General features: G+C 39.1%; 2 protein-coding genes across 3 annotated transcripts in view; one reads left to right on the forward strand and one right to left on the reverse strand.

The window, feature by feature from the left end:
- Positions 1 to 7,716, forward strand: part of LOC119081125 — a 48,403-nt gene extending 40,687 nt beyond the window's left edge. Inside the window, exons 68-81 of the mRNA XM_037189869.1 lie at positions 1,235 to 1,450; positions 1,510 to 1,626; positions 1,687 to 1,856; positions 1,928 to 2,568; positions 2,633 to 2,835; positions 2,896 to 4,511; positions 4,568 to 4,895; positions 4,954 to 6,219; positions 6,293 to 6,567; positions 6,624 to 6,710; positions 6,771 to 6,921; positions 6,984 to 7,154; positions 7,214 to 7,523; positions 7,596 to 7,716. Of these exons, the coding sequence (XP_037045764.1) occupies positions 1,235 to 1,450; positions 1,510 to 1,626; positions 1,687 to 1,856; positions 1,928 to 2,568; positions 2,633 to 2,835; positions 2,896 to 4,511; positions 4,568 to 4,895; positions 4,954 to 6,219; positions 6,293 to 6,567; positions 6,624 to 6,710; positions 6,771 to 6,921; positions 6,984 to 7,138 (5,225 nt within the window). The 3' untranslated portion in view covers positions 7,139 to 7,154; positions 7,214 to 7,523; positions 7,596 to 7,716. The remainder of the gene's footprint in view (positions 1 to 1,234; positions 1,451 to 1,509; positions 1,627 to 1,686; positions 1,857 to 1,927; positions 2,569 to 2,632; positions 2,836 to 2,895; positions 4,512 to 4,567; positions 4,896 to 4,953; positions 6,220 to 6,292; positions 6,568 to 6,623; positions 6,711 to 6,770; positions 6,922 to 6,983; positions 7,155 to 7,213; positions 7,524 to 7,595) is intronic.
- A 559-nt stretch (positions 7,717 to 8,275) lies between these two features.
- LOC119080831 (sucrase-isomaltase, intestinal-like) lies at positions 8,276 to 12,579 on the reverse strand. Of its 2 annotated transcripts, none has more exons than XM_037189387.1 (14): positions 12,536 to 12,579; positions 11,966 to 12,015; positions 11,396 to 11,688; positions 11,018 to 11,338; positions 10,862 to 10,958; positions 10,559 to 10,797; positions 10,354 to 10,497; positions 10,140 to 10,289; positions 9,963 to 10,088; positions 9,707 to 9,906; positions 9,472 to 9,653; positions 8,998 to 9,410; positions 8,743 to 8,941; positions 8,276 to 8,678 (listed from the first exon to the last, which is right to left on the reverse strand). In XM_037189387.1, the coding sequence occupies exons 2-14, from the start codon at positions 12,012 to 12,014 to the stop codon at positions 8,320 to 8,322; spliced, it is 2,772 nt and encodes a 923-aa protein (XP_037045282.1). In that variant the 5' UTR covers position 12,015; positions 12,536 to 12,579; the 3' UTR covers positions 8,276 to 8,319. The 2 variants fall into 2 exon arrangements, with proteins under 2 accessions (XP_037045282.1, XP_037045281.1); XM_037189386.1 differs by having other exon boundaries at positions 8,278 to 8,678; positions 12,476 to 12,541.
- Positions 12,580 to 16,936: the final 4,357 nt, after the last annotated feature.

The following is a 16,936-nucleotide window of genomic DNA, read 5'->3' on the forward strand; positions in this document are numbered from 1 at the left end:
CTCCTTCATACATCAGTGAATCCTCTAAGAAAGCAGGGTCTATTGCAGATAAAGCGGAGAGATTTAAGCATAATCAATATATACGTCTTAAAGAAAACTATTTATTTACCCCCCTTGCCTTTGAATCATTAGGTTGCATGGGTCCAGAAACAAAGAAATTTATTGACAAGTTGGGATCGTTGATGAAGAGAGCATCAGGGGAGCCACGTTCCAAAGATTATCTGTTGCAGAAAATTTCTATTGCTATACAAAGAGGCAATGCGGCATGTATTCTTGGAACTTTAGGAAGTAATAGAGCGGATGATTTTTATTTATTGTAATATTTGTTGATTGAAAAAATCGTTTTTTTATTGACTGCGCCGTATGCGAGCAGTCTTTTTTTTCGCTTTGAATAAATAAATAGATATCTTACCCATATATTTGGCATCGTAATGAATACAAGCCATATAGCGAATCGGGCAAGATGGGTATTTTTGGAAAGGTGCGGTCTCAGGCTATGATTGAAATTCCCTATCGATAGCACCAGAAACAAAAATGGTGTGTCTGATTCAAAAACATTTTTCACCAACTAGTGTTTCACTCTCATCTTTAAACTAAAAATGCATTTTATTTAGTTTTAAACATTTTCGGTCAGTAATAGCTCGGAAAACTTTCCTGTACTCAATTCCATGAAATTGCCTTTTAAATACGCTATCGGAATCACATATCGACATACTTTTAGTCACATTTTATCAAAATTTTAATTTTTGTATGACAAGGCAAACATTATTAACATCTCAAAACCGGACAAGCCAACTTTTTCGACTTTTTAAATGCTGTAGACCCTCAAAAATAGAACTTTAAAGCAAATGACCAAAACTCAACTTCTCTGGATAGATCCATTTCCGATCCCGTAAAATCGACCACCCCTAAGTACATACCTAATCTAAGAATGTGCTACAACGAACAAGCTAATACTAAGAAGAATACTTTGCACGTAGGAAATCGAAGGATGTTTCAACGTTTCAAGAAATAGATGATCATAAAGGATAAATAAATCTTGTTAAAAAATGTATTCTTCCCAGCGAGCGAAAGCTCCCAAAACTCCAAAAACATCGAGGACTTTTAAAATATTTAAAATTTTGAACAAAAGTGCGAAAACGTTTTCCCAAAAATAATCCCTGTGTCCTAAGGACACTGTCCTTGCATTTTACATTATATACAAAGAATCAAAATGCTCAACATTTCTTTACAGCATGCGGTGGTAAATTCTCAGACCTGACTGGTCAGATAGCGCCACCATCATACCCCAGAAGCTACCCGACTGACGTGGAATGCGTCTGGGAATTGAGCGCGTCGCCGGGAAATCGTTTGATTCTTACCATTGAAAAAATGGACATTGAGCTATCCGATAAATGTAACGAAGATTATCTGGAAATTCGTGAGAATAGCATTTCAGGCAACCTTGTTGGTTAGATTCGTTGCTTTTAATCGCATTGGGCACGCATTGTTTTCATTACTTCCTTCCAGGTGTATATTGCGGAAACGATGTACCATCTGATTTACCGCAAGCGGAGCGCTTTTGGCTGAAATTTAAAAGCAATTCCGATGAAGTGGGTACTGGATTTTTGGCGCAATACACTTATGGTATACGATCACCTTTCACGTTTTCCTTTTCCCATTAAGTAAAATTAAAATTTCATATAGCCACCTCCGTTGAAATCACTGGTTCTAGTGGTGTCATCACCTCGCCATTGTATCCGATTGCTTTTCAACGTGTATCACAAGTGTACACGCACCGCATCACGGTCAGATTTGGATATTACATTTCGATTGTCGTTAAGGAGTTTTTGTTGAAGAGCGGCAGTGGGGTTTCTGTAAGATTTTCTAATTCCCCCTTTTCGTGGTAACTTTCAGTAACTTCCTTGTTTACCTCTTATTTTACCAGATTCACGATGGCTATGATTATTCAGCACCAGCTGAGGAAATTGATGCAACGACTACAAATCCTATTGTGTCATCGTCTAACATTGTGTTTGTCACAAGTTCAACTGATTTCTTCAGCGAGTTTTCGTTTAAATTGGAATGGAATGAGGTCAGCGAGAAACGGGTAGAAGTCAAGAACGAGACCCAAACAACTAACTGCACCGAAAATTCCATAATCTATCTGAATAATGTAACTGCCGTGAATATCAGCTCACCGGGATATCCGTACGGCTACGATGCCAATCGTAATTGCACGTGGACCCTGAAACCGGAACAGGCCGGCTACCATGCAACGTTCCAGTTTCTCGAAATTGATTTGGAAGATTCGTTTAACTGCCTTAGTGACTATGTGAAAGTATCGTCCAGTAGTGATTTATCGAACTATAAGTTGCTGAATAGGACATGCCAAGAGACTCCAAATGTAGTACTACAATTGCACGGGAATCCGTATTTGCAACTTAATTTCATTTCGGACTATTATGCCAATCGCACAGGATTTCTTGGCATGGCAAAAGCCCAATGTGGTGCTCCCATGACTGGTCCTAGTGGTGTAATTACAGTTTACAGAAAATTACAGAATTACATAGAATTTGACTGTGAATGGTTGGTAACCCGAACTGATTTGACTGATATAGAAAGAGATTTTCATTATTGCTTTCATCATTAGGAGCATAACTGTTCGCCGCGGACGAACGATTAAATTTGAATTTCTCAATTTCGATGTTCCAACTAATGACAATTCGAAGTGTCGCAGCTATGTGATACTGAAGAATGGAGCAAGTATGGAATCGCCATTCCTGGGCCAAGGTAAATTCTGCGGAACGTCAATACCAACAGTGGACAAGACATCGAGTAATCGGGCCCTTGTAGGTGAGGAAATTATTTAACGTTTATAGCCCTCAGCAGGAAATTATCTAATGTTTTTTGTAGTGTTCAAGGAAGACGCTAGTCTGGCTAGAGTCTCCTCGTTCGCACTTCGCTACGAAGAGGTTACATTCGATTGCGGTGGTACGATAATTTTCAACGGTGAAAATTCCAGCATTATCCATTCGCCCAATTTTCCCAACATACCTCATCCTCACATTGAATGCGTGTGGACTGTCATCGTGCCAAGTGGAGAACTGATTCAAGTCGATTTTATCGAACGATTCGATGTGACCAATGCCAAAGACTGTGATCAAGAGTACGTTGAGATTCGAAACGGCGGAACTACGAGCGGAAATGTAATCGGCAAATTCTGTGGTAAAATGCCACCGAGTCAGTATTCTACGTCCAATATGGTTAGGATCAAATACTACACGGATATTCCTGTGCCAATGAATGGTTTCAAGGCTAATATAACGTTAGCCAAGTGTGGTGGATTCTATCGCAGCTCGAGGGGAACGATTCAGTCCAGCAACTATCCCGGTCTCGGTGGCTATGAAAAAAATTCAGTTTGCGAATATCACATCAGTGGGCCTACTGGATCTGCCTTGAATTTGACTTTCGTTGACTTGAATCTACCCAGCGCTTACAATTGTAGCACAACCGATCACATAGAAATTTACAGCATCGTTCAAGGACCAAGGAATACGAATGATTCAACGACCGACCAAATTGGCACATATTGTGGAAATGATGACCTTCCCGAGTCAATTCTAACCAGCTCGGAGGTTCTGGTACGATTTGTTACGATGAATGGCAACAACATGTATCGAGGTTTTCGCATATCATTCACAGATTCGGTGGAAAACTGTGGTAATGAAGTTTCAGCCGAGAGTGGTTATATTACGAGTCCAGGTTATCCCAACGGTCGTCCATTCCGACAATACTGTGAGTGGAGAATTACCGTCCCGAAAGGCCGGCGAGTGAAAGCCGAAATCTTGGATTTTGATTTTTTCGGTCCACCAACTCTGATATTTTACAATGATTTCACGTATACCATTGGAATAGAACGACTGTGGCAAAACGAAACCAGTGAAGCGGTCTATTCATCCGACAATCGAATGCTGATTAGTTTATGGCTGAAGAACAATGCTGGCCATCGTGGATTCAGGCTTAAGTATAGTTCAGAAGAGCCAACCATTTGCAGTGGTAATTTGAATTCAGACGAGGGAACCATTGAATCACCGAAAAATGTCTCTTCCTACTATTGCGAATATCAACGTGACCAGAACGTACCGTTCATTAGAGGTGAAAGTAATGCTGGTACGATGGGCATATATATAACGGAATCAGAGACACAATCTTCTCGTTGCCCTATGATGTCACCGATAGTCGTACAATTTCAACCATTTACACGCAATACAAAGTTCACGAAGAAATGCAACGGCACGAACGACTTTCCGCCAATCGCTTCTCCTTTTGCTGAAGTCAAAATTATCGCCAAGAAAGATGAAGACGATGCAGATGTTTCTCCGTACACAATTAATTACAAAGTTCATAATTGCGGAAAGCTGATAAAGAATACGCAGGATGTCACCGTTCGACAACCCACATTTCCGCAGAATTATGGCCGTGTAGCGTGTGCATGGCATTACACTAAGGTTGAAAGTGCACCCATTGCGGTAGGGTTAGATTTTACTATTCAAATTTGTTTCTCTTCAACGTTTTATTATTCCAGGTATTTGGAAGCTATGCAAACATCGACTGTACGACCGAGTACATTATCATTAATTCGTCGCCTCTCATGCCGAGAATTCAACAAAAGTACTGCGGCGCATCAGCAAAGAACTTCAATTTCACATTACCTCTATCAGCTTCTGCCGTGTTCATCGAATATCATTCAACAAACTACCATCCGAATACCACATTTGAGCTGCACATCAAAGCCAACTACAGCGTATGCGGCGGAACGATTGAACATCCGCTATTCGAATTCTCTAGCCCATTGAATGGCTCCCAATATCCCAACAATATTGAATGCATCTGGGACATAACGAGCAGCATCGGTACATCCACTACCATTCCGAATTCCAATGCAAATGTTACAAATTCTTTTTGTTTCAGGCTACCACATTGGATTATCGTTTATAAATAGATTCTTCTTGGAAGACAGCACTGATTGTACAAAAGATTACATCGAAATCCAGGACTATGTGGACGATAATTGGCAAAGAATGGCTCGCGTTTGTGGACGGTCCACTCCGAAGCCGTTGAATTCAACGGGTAATAAAATGAGAGTAATTTTCCGCACCAACGAGAATACAGTTGGTGAAGGATTTACGATCAAGTGGGAAGAGAACTGTGGCGGCGTATTCGCGGTAACCAAAGCTACGAAGTTTTTGACGAGTCCGAATTTCCCGAACCGCTATCCAAGAGATTTTAGGTGTAACTACACGTTGTTGGCTGGTAAAAACGATTACATCAATGTGGATTTCGATGAATTTGAGCTGGAAGATACGTACCGATCTTGTGCCTACGACAATTTAACCATTTACAAGTATGAAGAGTGGGCCTTCCCACCTAATTCACCAATGCTAGTCGGCGTTTATTGTTGGAAACAGTCGTTGACTCACATCCGCCACAAACACAAACTGAATTTGATATTTTCCAGCGATGATATGATTGAGAAAAAAGGCTTCTCGTCCAAGTATTATCTGGACAATTGTGGAGGCAACGTCACCGACAGTTCAATGATTGAAGTGCCCCGAAAAGAATCGGGCAAGTACGCCGCATTCTTAAATTGTGTCTGGCTTATCACAGCACCGCCAGAGAAGAAAATCACAATTCGTTTCGAATATTTCGACATTGAGCACAATGATCAGTGCTATCTGGATGCGGTGGAGGTTTACCAAGGTCTAAAAACTGACGATACGCATCGTAAAGCTCTGCTATGTGGCAATTTAACGCAACATGCCCCAATTATCAACATTGCATCGAACAAAGCCGTGGTCAAATTCCGCTCGGACGGAAATATTAACGATGGCGGTTTTAGTGCGCTGATATTGTTCGGTGAAAATTGCGACAAAACCATTGAACTGAATGACAGATCTCCCAGCTATAATCTCGATAAAACCGGCGCGGCCTATCCACCACTTTTGGATTGTCAATACGTGGTTACAGTGCCGGAGGGATTCGTCGTAAAAGTCGAATTCGAACAATTCCATCTCGCTCCTTGTCATAGGGATAACTCTTCGTGCACTTGTGATTTTGTGGCTGTTTTGGACGGATCAGATGCTTTTGCAGAACCAATTCAAAAGAATTTGTGCGGACACAGCTTGCCGCAAAATATTATATCCAGTGGACGATCATTGTTCATTCGATATGTAACTGGTAAGTATGCCGTCGTTTATATGTTCCATACTGTCTACTGCTAAGATTTCGTGTTTTTCCTTTTAAACTTCAGACTCCATCGTAAGTAGTTCAGGATTTTCGGCTAACATAAAAATGGAAGCAGCTGAATGTGGAAAGACTCTAATTCATCTGAATTCAACAACACCTGAACACACCCTTACCTGGCCGATTGGCTCGTCCAATTATAGGCCAAATTCACAATGTGATTGGGTAATTGAAGCTCCTGACACGGAACAGATCGATATTCATTTCGAGAAATTCGACTTGGAGGACGCTGATTCAGGTGGCCAATGCAGTCTTGACTACCTAAGATTGACTGACGACGATGTAGGTCATTCGATTCAAGTTATTTAATTCAAGTTTTTACCATCTACGATTTTCAGGCAAATCTTTTCAACTCCGAAGGACTGGGTTCTCAATTCATTTTTTCTGGAGGCAAGTCAAGAGTTTTGAAACCATACTTCTATTGGGTAGGTTGTTGCAATAATCCGTTGGAACTGTGAAGGTTAAGTAGTATGTTGATATTGTAGGGACGAAGTTTCCCTACAGCACCCCATGATTACTGTGGTGCTGGCATTCCAAACGATTTCGTATCAAGTTCGAAAAGAGTGAAAGTTCGATTCCGTAGTAACGAATCTAATCAGAAATCCGGATTCCAGTTTATTGCCAGAATGACGCCAGGTAATGGAAGTTAGAAAACGTTTTTCTTCTAATTTGAATATTAAAGACTGATACGATTGCAGCGTGCCACCGAAATTACACGAGCCTTCAAGGACGACTATATACGAAACAATTAGGCGATTGCGAGACATACATAACGGTACCGGAAAACTATACAATTTCCCTATACTTTGGAGTGTTTATACCTGTCGGATTTCACCTTCCAATGCACCGATGAAACCGCCCCGATTAAAGTACGGTTCGTCGACGTCGTTTCTCAGCCTCAATTTTATTTCGGTTCTTCCATCATCAGGTCTTCGATAATCGTCGTAACCAATTGCTTCAACACGTCTGCCCGGGCTCAGTCCCAAATCCAATATTCGCTAATTCCAGTAGTCTTAAGATCAAAACCAAGAAAATGGATGTGTCATGGGTAGACACGAATGGAGCTTATGACATAACTTACTTGGCAACGAACACCGGATTGGGTTGCGGTGGCCAGATATTCAATTATGCGGGACAATTTTCCAGTCCTATGTATCCAGCTAACGATCGAAATGCGTCGGATTGCCGATGGGATATTAGTGTGCCGCCAAATTTAGTAGTTTCCCTAACGTTTACGGGTGAGTTCATTGAAGGGGAGTGAATACTTTTGCCCACAGACTAATTGCGTCGCTTCCCTCAATAAATTTTAGTCTTCGACATGGGCTCGTCCGTCCACTGTGCCGACAATTATGTACAGATTATTGAATCGGACTATGAAGGGAAAGAGACAATTGCCCGTCAATACTGCGGAGAAGATGTACCTAGTGCATACAAGAGCAATCGTAACTTAGTATCCATTCGATTCAAGAAAACTTCGAATTTCGCCGGCACAGGATGGAATCTCCAATTTATGGCTGTCCATCCAGTGGCTGTTGTTTCGCGAAGCACATAAATACGAAATATTTTGACAAAATTATCATCAGAATAATTCAATAATTTATCAGTAGCATCTCCAGCAAAGTAGATAACCACAGTTTACGTGTACTGGAACATGAATTGGTGGACAAATAGCCACTTGAAACACGTCAAATAATTAAACCAATTAATTATCGATAATTGATAGAAGTTATGTAATTACGTGTTTGTTATTTGGCATAAGAAGTGTGACCGGGGTGCTCTTTAACGTTGCAGATCAAGGGATCTTCTTTCTGTTGATGTAATACATGCAGATCTACCGTCTTACATGATGAGAATAATTGGATTAGTAAACAACACAGCGCAATGATCGTTTTCCCGAAGCTTTCGTTAGTATTATGGGTATCTCTCTCTCTCTCTCTCTCTCTCTCTCTTGTGTACACATGAGTATACGGAGCACAATAAACTCAACCAATTAAACTTTTCCTAAAATTCTTATTTAATTCGCACAACTCACAGTTACATTACAAATCGGATCAGAGCATACAAGATCGAAACATAAAAAACGAAATTATATCCGAACTGCGAATGGGCGCGGCTACTGCTATTCGAATATGTAAATGTAACGGTGTACTCGGTATTGACCGGAATTTTCAAATTCTTCACTTGAATCTCATTGCTATCCAGAATTTCGTAATCGGTATGAGCGACACCATTCACCAAAATATTATTAATTGTGCCAGGAGCACCAAATATGCGGATGGTTTCCAAGTTCAGCGTTGATATATCCGCATAACGGTTATTGATCACCGTTTGCTTTAGTATGCCGTCACTGTAGGTAATGGTCGATAAGAAGAAGACGCCCGTTTGTTGAACCTCTACAAATGGAAGGAAAATAGTGAGGTCAGAACAAAAAGAGTTTCATTTCTTTCTGTGTTTTACCTTGAGTGATGCCATCGTCATAGTACATGTCTCCCTTAGCTGCAAATGTCTCGTCCAAAGCCACAATCAGCCCAAATGGATTCTTACGCGATAGCATGGTATTTAAAGCAGGTTCCTGTGTTGGAAGTACATATCCTCCGCGAACGTGCAAATTGATAAAGTCGATCGGGGCATTTAGATAAACGTGACCAGATGATTGCTAAGTAATTTTGTAATATTGAGCCCGATGTGAATTTACTTTAATTATGTTTTTACCTCTTCACCGGTACGGTAGGCATACCATCTTGCTTTGGGGAAGTAAGCGTTGACAAATGTATCTCCTTCTATCATAACGGGATTTACTAGGAACGCTGGTCCAATTAAGAATTGTGTATCGCATCTAAGTGCATTATAATCAGACGGGAACTCGTGCCAAAGGCCACGCATTACTGTTCCTCCGTTTACTCGATGGATGTAGAATAGGTGGTACATGTAAGGCAGTAATGTGTACCGGATCATTAAGGCATCTCGTGTAGAGTTTCGTGACCATTCTGACCAAATTCCTGGATCTTGATCTTGGCTGGATTCCGATCGTACATTGTGGTTACGAGAGTAAGGGAAGAAAGCACCCGCCTGCAACCATCTGGTACATAATTCCTCAGAGGGACGTCCATAGAATCCGCAGATATCTATAAATGATTGCATAGGAATTTCGGCATTCGACTCAAATGGTTTTTCAAATTCAATTACCGACACCAGATTGTGGTATACCAAACAGATTGAATCCCATGATACCAATCAACGAAGCTCCATAATTGCTCCATGTTGAAAAATTGTCACCCAACCAATGTGCCGCCCATCGCCCAGATCCGGGATAGGTTGATCGAGAGAGTTGGAAAGTACGATTTGTTCCGAAGATACGCTGAATGGCCCTATGAGTCAGATGCTGGTACAGTCATCAATTTCGATTGTTTCAAAAGCTTACTCAAATGAGCCACGAGCTTCGCTCCAACCATACAGACTGTGAGTATCGTAGAGTTTTCCATAGTCTTGAACATGATCCGGACATATTGTCAAGTCCGAAATGTTATTTCTAATACCTGGCGTGTATGGAGGTCGATTTATTAATGTATCTGCACAACCATTTACATCCCCATCGACCCAGCTAGCAGGTTCGTTCATATCCTAGAATTTTGTTAGACTTTTAATTTTCCATAAACAAATGACCTGATTAAAATTACCAGCCAAAGACCATCCCATTCCAGTTGTTCTCTGTAATTTCTACAAAGTGTATACCACCAATCTATGGTTGAAGGACGCGAGAAGTCAGCGAAATATACGGGACCTCCGTAACCTGGACCAGCTTGCTGAAAGACATGGATTAATTTTGCACCGTCAAAAGTCGACGCAATTTATACCTTCGTCCATCCACTTCCTTCACCGCCTGGCCAAAGAGTACCAGTAGATATAGTTCCATCCGTACGTTTGACCCAAACATCCATTTCATTTCCGAGTCGTAACGGATCATAGGAAGGTAATCTTCTCTCTTCGGAAGATATCTGAGCATTCTACAGTGTGATAAGATTGTGTCAGAAGTGTATTCTCTGTTGCAGCACGAAATTTCATACGTACCACACTCTGAATGAAATGGATTCCTCTTGCTTTCAACTCGCGGATAAATGCAGGCAAGTCTGAGTAGCTGTTGTAAGTGTTGTTTTCGTCGTAGGTGAAAGTAAGCCAGTCGTACATTACATCCAAATCGCCAAATTGTACATCCTGCCAGTAGGGTCAACATTAGTTGAAAATTTTGAAAATTCTGCTAAAGAATAATTCGAACCTGTGGAATGCCTGCAGCTGCAAGTCTGTCTATGGTGGCTCTCATATTCGCAACTGAATTATAACTCCAACGACAAAGATTAAAGCCCAACGACCAATAAGCAGGAATGGGCTGTGGTCCAATGGCTTGATGATATTGTGCAACTGCTTGTTCGGGTGTGGGTCCCATAAAAATGTAAATGTCAAGCAACCCTCCGATAGTTCTGTAGGTGTAGGAAGGAGCCGGAGTCAAAATGAACTCTTTAATGAAACCATATGAGAAATTGTGTTAGTCTTCATTGTGAACCAAATTTTTAAGACAAACCTTGAGCATTGCTGTTCAGAAATAGTACAGTGTGTGTATTTCCATCGTTTTCGACCATGGTGTACGTCGGATGTGCACCGTAAATGTTAGTATTGCCCTAGAAATACGATTGATTATCAAGGTTACATAGCAGTTGTTTTCAGATTATTTTCGTACTTCAGGTGTATTATCTCTCGTATATAAACCAAAGACCTGCCATTTACTGAAATCATGTCTGTATGTGAGTTGTTCATTTTCACCTATGCCATAACCATTAGTAGAAGGAACCTTATTAACAATTTGTATGAATTGGTCGGCGAACGTTAGTCCTCCAAGAGATGTGTCGAATACGGCAACACCACTAGATACACGAATTACTTTGAACGAGAAAACCGGATCGTTTGAATATTCGAGTCTGTAAAGTGGATCGCCAGATACTGTGCTGAATGGAGGATTTATGTCCAATGGTACTTCAAAGCGATCGGTGTTATCTGTAACCTGTTTACCAAATTTTCTTGAATGTGCAACAGAATCCCAATTGTCATTTATTTTCACCTTAATTCTGAGTCGTTCATTGTATTCGGTGTAGAAGAAAATCGATATCTCGTCAGCGTCACCGCCTACGTAAGAAATATTTGTGGCTCGTCGTAAATTGACTCTGTATCCACCAGGAATTTGCAAAATTTGTCCATCGCTAATATAGCCGTAATTTTGTGGAAGGTGGCATGATGGCGCCGTGGTTGAACTGCAATAAATGCATCCCTTTTCAACACAAGCACTTTCTGTTACGCCATCGAATGGGTAGCAATCGATCCTGTCTTTTTCGGGAACACAGCTTTGTCCAAAAACTGTAAATGAAAATTGTCTAAGATAAAGTCATTGCGTTGACCATTAGACCCCCGAGGTATAAAAATTAGAGGCTCTTGAATTTGAATTCAGGAATTTCACACTATATCGATAATAAAACTTAAGAAGGTGAAGGCCGATAGGCTATCTAAGTGGTTTTTTTAACTGATACGAAACAATGTCCACTCAAGCTTTACGTGACCGACAACGTATATGGCAATTTAATCTTTTCATGTTAAAAATCACAACTTAAATTCCGATTTTGTCGATGAATCTTACCTGAATATATTAGTGATAGCACCAGCGCTATCTTTACGAGATCCTTCATCCTGTAAAAAATAGTACAACCGCTTTGTATGTTAATGTTCGATACTAGTGTTAATTACACTAATAATGAATTTTTCCTGCTTCTAGTAAATTTTCATAGCTGAGAAATTGATATCAAATGGAACGCTCGACTTTTCTGCTTTATGTATCAGTTCCTTTTCTAATAGATACCCAAAAGTGAACATTTCATTTGACGACTATTTCTGGCAATGCTGAACGGTGCTTTTTGTTTAGAAGCTTTTGTATATTTATTTATAATTAATTAAACTAATTAAAGGAAGACGATTTTTTTTCAATAACTCGAAGAAACCTCTGAGAATCTACAATTTTTTTGTCAAATTTTGGAAGCTCTATATTGTTGTGTTGTGAGTAACTTAGTCACGTTATACAGAAATTTCCTCGCCACTTCACTAATGTACATGATTGAAAATCGTGATCAGTTAAGTTTAATGTTAAATTATTTTTTTCTTAAATTAGTTGCCTCCGTCTAGCTACCTTCCAGTAAAACAACCGAAAACTTACTGCACTAAAACACCGTTCTGTGGTCTCTCTTTTCTTCAAGAACTGAAAAAAATGATTAGATTAGAGAAAAAAGTTAATAAATCATTTGGCTATAAAATAGTAAATTGTCTAATCTCGCGTTATTAGCCCGATACACATCTTAATAAGGTGATACGAGTTGTAATTGAGTAATAATGATTTTACTGGGATTTTCTACTCAAAATTAGTATACAATAGCTAAAATGTTTCAAATGTTTAGCGAAAAACCGTGCAGATCTTTCACATATTGCGTTTTTCATCACCATCAATGTTATTAGCGAATCTATTACTTCTTTTGATCAAAGCTTTTTTTTTGGTACTACCTCATAAGTAACCTTCATTTCGCTGTGTAACACTGCATTAACCTGGAAAGTATAGCGATTGAAATAAATTGCCCGCTGTGATAATGTCCCAAGTAGCATTTCAGAAAAAATAACTTATTCGTTAAAATAACGTTGTAGCAACGTTGGCACAGCGGTTGTGCAACCGTTGTTGCCCGGTTATAGTTTAACCTAGGTCAATTAACCGTTGGATAACAGTTAAACAACGAAAAAGTTAAAAATTGAAGGTAGAGCAACTATAATTTTTAACTTTTTCGTTGTTTAACGGTTATCCAACGGTTAATTGACCTAGGTTAAACTATAACCGGGCAACAACGGTTGCACAACCGTTGTGGCAACGTTGCTACAACGTTAATTTAACGAATAAGTTATTTTTTCTGAAATGCTACTTGGGAGTCGGATAACACGATATTGGCCAGTGTGCATGCTTATGTTATCTGTTAATGTGCTGTCGTTAACAAGTAAAACAGCCGACTTACGAGAACTCTTTGGGAAAAGTAGTGAACACAAAATATTTTTCTAATCGCAATTTAAGTCAATTTAATTTTTATTACTTGCAACAATTACAAAAACTTAAAACTGTATTCACCACACTCGACCATAACATCTCAGCAAAGCTTAAACGATGACGCCTTGTCGTTCGCGCGTTCCGCCTTCGCTTAAACGTGAAGGACAATCAATCCATTTCAAACAATCTGCTGACCATGTGGAATCAACAGTAAGACTCGCTCCGGTGCAGTCACAACCATCAAAAAGTTGAACACATGCTTCATTGTTCTTCAATTCACTAAGTGTGTTGTCATAAAGTCCAGTTAACTTATAGCAGCAATTCTTACGGGCTTGAATAGTTTGTTATATCCACGCTGTCTGTGATTCGTCATAGTGTGCAGCAGGATAAATTGTGACGGAAATCAGGTTTTCTGGTTTATCGGAGCCATGCGCTTTGACATAGTTATCATTTTCCAATTGGCATAAAAATCTTCTTGCGGTACTACACAGTCGGTGTCACAGTTCTGTCTGAGAGCTGTATCGGTGCAATCCTTGTTACATGTATTACAATCGAAACAATTCGGTTGTACACATACACATTGAACATTTGCATACGATAAAGTACCGCATACCCCAAGTATCAAAAGAAGTACTTTTCCTGGAAGTTTCATTACTTTGCTTGAGGTGCCCTGAAAGTTGACTGATAGTTGTTTAACAGCGGCATGGCTTTTTATACCAACACGAACGGCTAGTAACATAGAACTAATTTAAAATTGGGTTACGCTGCTGTGGCATGTGTTACACATGTCTTCTTTAATATGTTCTTAAAGCGCAACCTGTGTAAACACAAAGGTAGACAAAGAGTAGATTATACCGAGTAATTAATTGAGCGCAATGACGCCATTGTAGGTCGATCGTACAATTAGAATAGAACAATGCAATTATCAAATATTAGAAATTGTTAGATAGATTGCTGAAGGACTCGCAGTTTGTCCCGAAGCCATAGCACTACTTGAAGCAGGGCTGTGCCGGGCACAGTGTGCCCGAAGCATTTACAAAACAAATTTTAAATGTAGGAACACGTTGGAAATTACACTACACTAAATTGTTCCAAATATAGAAATTGCAAAGATAAAGGGGATGACCACAAACGAATCAAATTAAATTACACTCAGAAAAAAGTGAAATCCCACCTAATTTTTTCTCATTTGGGAGTTTTGATTTTCTGTCAATAATTTTCTGATCTAACTGATTACACTTAGCAAGCTTTTCATTCATATTTCATTCCCTGACGACGAAAACTGTTTGTTTTACGAACGCTCGGAAATAGTACTTTATTTCATATGGAGTAGGATCCTCGAGCGACAGCGAGAATCCTACTCCATATGAAATACAATGCTTTATTGCATGAGCGAAAACGAGACAACAACATATGACTGTTTTGACAGCAAACTATTAATGTATGAATTAGCGCTCTAGATAAGTAATTTTTCGGGTAATCACACCGCGAATGCAATAATAGTACATTTTCTACCTTGGTGTATATTTCTCGAATAACTTCGTATGTACAATTGTATATAACGAGCGCCAGCGAGTGTATATACAATTGTACATAAGAAGTGATTCGAGAAATATACACCAAGGTAGAACAATGTTTTATCTCCTGCAAGCTGATATTTCATACATTAGCGAAATAACCACAAAAATTTGGATTTAAAATTAATTAATTAAGCATGTTGTTTTAAAACGCATTCACAACAAAAAAAACATCATACAGAGAATCCTTTATTTACTTACTCACACACATATACTATCCACCTCAACATTTCGTTCAAATCACATCATTCCGACTACTCTGATTATTTGATCGATGTAGAAGTGACTAATGAACCACTACCGACACCAATTGCATCGCGTTATGTGATTTGTTGGCGTAGTGGTCAGCATGTTTGGTTGATATGCTGCTGGTCCCGTGTTCGCTTCCGTCGTTCGGCGATTTTTTTTTTTCAAAAATGTAGATGGAAAGTAAATTTACCCTAGGTGGGTTATGTGTGAATTATCCAATCGTATAGGCTGTGGTTATGTATGTGTTTGTGTTTATATGCAGAAACGCGTAATGTATGAAATATCAGCTTGCAGGAGATAAAAATAAAAAATATTTCAAATAATAACCACGCATCCAATTATTAACAATGAATATCTGTAAATAATTCCAAAAAAAACGTTTCCTTAAAGTACCCAAAATACAGGTCTCCCACGCTTTAAAAATCCTTTTATTTTAGGAGGTTTAGAAGGCTTTTATACTTACGTGTTACGAGTTGTTTAGGAGCTTTCGTTTCAGTGTATCGCCCAAAACCACTTACAGTGGAGGTGTGACGCAAGTCCTGTTATCCACTTACAAAAGAACTGACATCGGTGTAGGTGACGCTTAAAGATTCGACACGCAAAAAGATATGCGTCACAAATGGCGGCTGATGAGGAAAGCACGCGAAAGTTTTATCAACAAAAATGTTAAAAGAAAAATTTTATTTAAAAAAATTGCGTCAACAAGTGGCGGTTAATAGGGATTATCTGATTTTCAGATCGAGTCAAAAGTTAACGGTGTTCGTCTCGTCATACAAAAATTAGAACTTTGATAAAAACAGACTAAAAGCATGTGATTGTGACAGCTAATTTAAAAGGTAATTCCAAATATAGCTCAGGACCAGAATGATTTCCAACATATTTTACAATTTGATTCAGCTATCACTTCGATACTGACCGAAAATGTATAGGACTAAATAAAAAAAAGATTTAGTTCAAAAATGGTGAGTCTGTTCGAAATTGTTTTTATAAGAAAATTATTTTACAAAAATCATGTGGATTGGCAGTATCTCAATCCGGAACTCATCTTTGAGAATGTTATTTAAAATCAATGACTTATATTAGTAATTAGCAAAATCAATCCGCCGCAGGCGAAGTTTCGTATGCTATATTTTACTCATCCACTCACTGTATTGATCTTGATTCTGACTTAGGAATTGAATGAGATTTTCGAAGTTTTATTTTAGGAGCTTTAGTAGTTTTGGCTAGAAATGCTTCTTTTTGAAATTCGAAAGTGGCAAACATCACTAAAGAAAACAGGAGAATTGGTTTAAAAGGTCACGTTTTCGTGTGATTGTTGACCTCGATTTCGCCTCGCACTGAGAAAAAGGATTACGTCTGACGCGTATAAAGTGTGGTACGTCTTGTATAAAATATGAGTGGCATGTTTCTTACCTTAGTCGTCGTATATTATACAAGAACTATGTATGGAAATTCGTGTCGCGAATAAATACGCATACGTGTCTGGTGTATAACTTCCTTACCACACTTTATACGTGTCAGCTGTAATTCTCAGTGCGGATCAAAAAACTCCACACGAAAACGGGATTTTTCAACTTTTTACTTCTCGTCATGTAAATAACTATTGTTGGTTTATTAATTTATTTATTTCATTAGTTATAAAAACTATTCATAATCTCAATATACATCGTTTACAACAAACAATTAATCATAATTCATCTTTACAAAT

Source organism: Bradysia coprophila, unplaced genomic scaffold (assembly GCF_014529535.1).
Source record: "Bradysia coprophila strain Holo2 unplaced genomic scaffold, BU_Bcop_v1 contig_350, whole genome shotgun sequence".
Classification (NCBI taxonomy): Eukaryota; Metazoa; Arthropoda; class Insecta; order Diptera; family Sciaridae; genus Bradysia; species Bradysia coprophila.

What these genes read in the sequence shown, in the direction of transcription:
- LOC119080831 (XM_037189387.1), bottom strand. Translation starts at nt 12,014, where the DNA reads ATGAAGGATCTCGTAAAGATAGCGCTGGTGCTATCACTAATATATTCA. An exon ending in GCTATCACTAATATATTCAG is followed by an intron (nt 11,689 to 11,965) that starts GTAAGATTCATC and finishes TTTCATTTACAG; the next exon opens with TTTTTGGACAAAGCTGTGTT. An exon ending in CGAGAGATAATACACCTGAA is followed by an intron (nt 10,959 to 11,017) that starts GTACGAAAATAA and finishes TCGTATTTCTAG; the next exon opens with GGCAATACTAACATTTACGG.